Source organism: Monoraphidium neglectum (genome assembly GCF_000611645.1).
Source record: "Monoraphidium neglectum strain SAG 48.87 unplaced genomic scaffold scaffold00696, whole genome shotgun sequence".
NCBI classification, from domain to species: Eukaryota; Viridiplantae; Chlorophyta; class Chlorophyceae; order Sphaeropleales; family Selenastraceae; genus Monoraphidium; species Monoraphidium neglectum.
This window is the reverse complement of record NW_014012932.1, coordinates 5,001-9,807: the sequence shown is the minus strand read 5'-3', so window position 1 is coordinate 9,807 and position 4,807 is coordinate 5,001. Positions and strand designations below refer to the sequence as shown.

Below are 4,807 nucleotides of genomic sequence, written 5' to 3'. Positions count from 1 at the left end.
GGGGGGGGGGGGGGCGTGAGTGAAGAGCATGTGGGTGGGTGCGTGGTGCAAGTGCGGGCATGGGGTGCTGACACACATGCATGCGTGCGCATCGTCGCAAGCGCCAGTGGTCGGGCCCTCTGCTGGCTGCGGGCGCCCTCACAGGAGGCTGCCTGGCGAGCCCGTCAGCGCCCTGCCGCTGCCGGATGTCCCTCCCTCCTCCCTCTCGCGCCCAAGCCCGCCCAGGCCCACGGCCCCCCGCTGCGGGCCCTCACGTCCAGGAAGCTCGCGCCGCCGGTGACCGCGCCCTCCTTGCCGGTAGTGACCATCAGCACCACGCCCTTCTTGTCGGTCTCAGACCCGTACCAGTTCTCCAGCGCCTGCATGCAGGTTCGATTCCCACCCGATGCGTCAACATTTCACCACACCACGTGCCGGCGCAGGCGTGGCACGTCTAAAGGCACAGGAGAACACGATGCGCGTCCGTCGTCACCGCAGGCCCTCGCGAACGCGAGCTGCTGCAAGGCGGCGCGATGTGCACGGTGCGCGCGGCGCCGGCTCGATGCCGCACCTTGTCGGCGAAGGCGTAGGCGTCCGTCTCGAACTCGAGCTTGCGCACAGTCACCGCAGTGACGCGGTAGCCCGTGGTGGTCTGGGGCGCGCGCGTGAGTGTGGAAGTGGGTTTGTGCCAAGGGCGTCGACAATGTAACGCTTGTGACAGTTGACAGGTCTGCCACTGCCCTTCCGGCTGCGGGGATGCACGATGCTTCCCAGGCGTCACCCATGTCTCCCAGCGCGGCTGTCTCTCTCTGGTACACGCCGTCCCTGGCAGCAGCAGTCCGCTCGCAACACCGGCGCGCAGCAGCGGTAGCACCCAGCCCCGATCCGACGGGTGGTGGCCGCCCCGAAGTGCTCCAACGCCGTGGCGGCCGAGGCGATGCCCCCCACCCCCACCCCCCCAAACACACACACACACACACGCACGCACGCACACACACACACACACACACACACACACACACACACACACACACACACACAAGCACAAAAACACACCTCCAGCAGCCGCAGCCGCTTGTTGACCTCAGACTTCGTGCTCTTGCTCAGCACGCCGGCGTCATCAACATAGTAGGCGTTGGTGGGGGCGGGCTCCGCCAGAATGTCAAACTCATTGGCGAGCGCGGGCACCGCGGGAGCCAGCGTCAGCAGCGCCGCTGCGCCGGCCGCCGCGGCCCGCTTAGCGACCTCCGAGACGGCGGGCGACTGTCGGGGTGCGCGTTTGGAGGGTTGGGGGCCGCGGGGCGGCGGTTGCGGCGCCCGTGATTCGCGAGATACTGAGCTGCTCGCGCGGTCAGCGGCGGCACGCTGCACCCGAGCACCACCAGTTCGCCGCCATGCGCCGCCAGGTGCTGGGCAGGCGTTCTTCGGGCGGCTGCAGAGATATACATCCTTTTTCAAACGCGGCAGGTGCCCCATTGGCGTCCACACGACGCTAGGTCCGCTGATGCCCTGAGCTCCCAGGAGCAGAGCAGCTTTTGCACACCTGCTGGGCGCGGCACACCATCACACGCCTGGCATTCACCCTGGAGGTGAACGCGGTGCGGCATGACCGCTGGGTAAGGGTGGAAGACTGCATCTCGGGTCCGGGCTGCAAAAGAGACACAGGATGACGGCGATCTTCAAGGAAGATGGTGTGACAGTCTCTACCGCACAGTTCACAGCCCACACACGGTCGCTGGCCTCCAAGATTGCTTGTGCACCGGGCAGCAGCTGCGCACCGGGCGTGCGTGTCAGCTGTTACAACCCCTCAAAGCGCTCCTGTGCTTACCGTCTGTGTTGATTCAATATACATTACATACAGTGGCAACGGCTCAAACGCCCTGTGGCACCAACGCGCCAAGATCACCTGAATCTGTGCAAGACTAGCACACACAGCAGCACACCCATCGCTATGCCTCCAAAGAGGCGCAGGAATGACGACGAGCCTGGCCCTTCGGGCCGCAACGGCGGCGGGGACGATGGCGGTGGCGGCGGCGCCTCCGTGGGCGGGGTGCAACAGGTGCACCGCTTTGCGTTTGTGCAGCACCTAATCAAGCATGGCTATATGACAGAGGCCAAGGCAAAGGAGGCCTTCCAACGGCTGACGGGGCTCAACAGCGGTGCGCAAGTGTGATCAGGCGTCGTGAGCCTGCCCGCTGCACGATGCACAGGCTCGTCTGCCGGGGCCGGTCCCCAGTCGGCCACCGCAGCAGCCCGCGGTTTGCCGTATTGCGCGACCAAAGCTGTCGGCCTGGCCAGCACACTTGCACACGGCCCAGGCGCTACGGCGCCCTCCCATGGCGCTTATGCAGCCTGCATCGCCGGAGCGCGCAACCACAACCCCCGTTCATCGCCGCCACGCCAGACGACCAGTACCGGCGAATGGTGGCCGACCAGAACAGGGAGATGGCGGGCCTCAACCTGCAAATCAAGACGATGAAGTATCCTGTGAGGGGTGGCTAGAACCGAGGGGGGTCGGGCGCTTCCCAGCGGCCGCTCGCCGCATGGGCGCGGGCGCCGCGCCGCGCCTGGTTGGTCGGCCGTCCCCGGTGGCTCGGCGGGCGCCGGCCGCCCCGCGACCGGCCGCCTGGCAGCGTCAACGTTTGTGCAGAGCGCTTGCCGGCCCTCAGTGACTGCGGCTGGGCAACCCTGGCTGACAGCAGCGTTACCACCAGGCCGTCATTCTGATTGCTACCAGCCTGCCCCCTCGCCCTCGTCGCGCCCCGCAGCTGGACCAGGAGCGCTACGTGGGGTTCATTAACACAGTGCGTGCCAGGCGGGGACCGAGCGCGCGGCGCCCGCATCCAACGGCTGCAACAGGACGATGTGTCGACTTGTTTCGGAGAGGGCATGTATGTCGCCCCCTGCCGCAGCTCTCTTTTCCGGCTGGACGCGCAGCCGGTGCTGCCTGCGTCAGCGCTCCCACCCACACGCGCCGGACGCGCCGTGCGCCCCGCCCCCTCCTCGGCCCCTCACCACCCCAATAGCATGTGGATGCGCCCTCGAAGTTTGGGACGCGCTACACCCCCCAGGAGCGGGAGTTCTTCCGAATGGTGGTGCGCAGGGGACCCGATAGGCGTCCGCCGCGGCTGTCAGGCTTCTCCATCCCCAATCGCAACGCCGCCCAGCCAGGGGCAGCCGGCCGTTGTCCAGTCCAAAACACAGGTTCCGCGCCAGCAGAGATGCTGCACAGGCCAGCACGCCGCGCGTCGAAGCGACCCCACGCCTTGCCCCACCCGCTCCTGCGGTTTAAAGCACGGGCCCCCCCTCGGCCGACCCCGCGCCTTGTTCCCCCGCTCCCCCTCTGCAGATGGAGGCGATCGCGGAGGACGACCGGGCGCAGGACGGCGTCGGCGCGATGAGCTCGACATACGTGGGTGTCAGCCTCAGCGCCGCAGGCCCTCCCAGGGCTCCCGGGGACCAATGATATTGATAACACTGAACCAGCGGCGGGGCCGGGCAGACGGGCTCGCCGCGGCTGCCTGCGGGCGCCGAGGCCGCGCACGCCGCCGAGCTGCGGGTTGCCGTCCCGCATCAATCTGTGTCTGGGCCGACGCAATATAACAATAACGCCCGTCTTGACAACTCCCCCTGCATTTTAACACAACCAAACCCCCTTCACATCGCTCATCTTACCCCCAACCCACCCTTGCCCCTGGCAGCTGCTCAATAAGGAGGTGCGCACCCACACGCAGCCGACGCAGAAGCAGGAGGACGGCGCCACGCAGCAGCAGCAGCAGTCGCAGCAGCAGGGGGCGGCGGTCAAGATGACCAAGGTCGCCAAGGAGGCGGCGCTGGGCAAGCTGGTGGCTGACGGGTGGCTCAAGCATGGCAGCCGTGGCGGAGAGTATGCCCTTGGGGTGCGGCGGGGGCTGGTGGGGTGGGGGTTTGCAAGATGGCGCGCGCATGAATGTGGTCCCCCGCAAGTGGGGCCCCCATAGGATGCTCCGATACGCAGCGCCCCCATGACATGCCCCATTGCAAGGCGTGTGGAGCAAGGAATGGCGGGGCCTGCTAACCAAATGTGCTTGAGGCACGCGGGATTCTGGGTACGGCAGCAGCGCAGTTTGGGGCTGCCGGATGATGCCCGCATCTTGCGGCTGGAAAGGCCCATCATACCAGCCTAGGCGCCCCGCCCCACCCCACCCCGCGCGCCCCCCACGCAGGTGCGCACATTCCTTGAGCTGGGCCACCAACTGCTGGAGCTGCCAGACTTGCCTGAGGACACGAAGGCCGCCTGGCAGGACCTGATGTGATCTAAACGGGTGGCGGGTGGCGGCGGCGGCAGCGGGCGTTCGGCGGGTGCACCCTGGACGGTCTCCCCTGACACGACATTTAGCTGGCTGTGCACGGCCCTGATGTTAAATATCTCAGCTGTATATATATCTCAGCCTGCGCATGGCTGCACGGTCCCTGCTGACTGCAGCAGCGCTGTGAAGTTGTGACAACAGACAGGATCTTGGGAACATTACAGGGTCTGGGAGACCGAAGCCTCACGATGCATGCATGAACGAGGCAAATGCGGCGCATTGCAGCGCCAGGTGGCAGCAGCAACGCACAGCGTGGGTCGGTCCTGCATTTGCCACAGGCAAATCATACAAAAACAGGGCTGAGCAGGGCACGGAGAACGAAGCTTAGCCACGCCCCCATGCTCAGGGGGTGACTGTGCGTCACGTTCCCAACTCTGCCCTCATGGCAGCAGCCATTGCCCTAAGCTCAGCGTCGCCCGTGTCGTCGCCGCCGGCCCCCTGCAGCCCTGCCGCCTCCTCGTGGCCTGGGCCCCTGACGC

The 4,807-nt window shown here is 66.6% G+C and overlaps 2 protein-coding genes across 2 annotated transcripts in view; one reads left to right on the top strand and one right to left on the bottom strand.

Annotated features, from left to right (window-relative positions):
- Window positions 1–1,615, bottom strand: part of MNEG_4860 (hypothetical protein) — a gene marked incomplete at both ends in the record, with an annotated part of 3,458 nt that extends 1,843 nt beyond the window's left edge. Inside the window, 4 exons of the mRNA XM_014046663.1 lie at window positions 255–359; window positions 551–631; window positions 1,036–1,242; window positions 1,523–1,615. Of these exons, the coding sequence (XP_013902117.1) occupies window positions 255–359; window positions 551–631; window positions 1,036–1,242; window positions 1,523–1,615 (486 nt within the window). The remainder of the gene's footprint in view (window positions 1–254; window positions 360–550; window positions 632–1,035; window positions 1,243–1,522) is intronic.
- Window positions 1,616–3,328: 1,713 nt separating this feature from the next.
- On the top strand, window positions 3,329–4,274 carry MNEG_4859 (hypothetical protein; the record flags this gene model as incomplete). The annotated part of the gene is made up of 3 exons (XM_014046662.1): window positions 3,329–3,391; window positions 3,681–3,893; window positions 4,185–4,274. The coding sequence occupies 3 exons, from the start codon at window positions 3,329–3,331 to the stop codon at window positions 4,272–4,274; spliced, it is 366 nt and encodes a 121-aa protein (XP_013902116.1).
- Window positions 4,275–4,807: the final 533 nt, after the last annotated feature.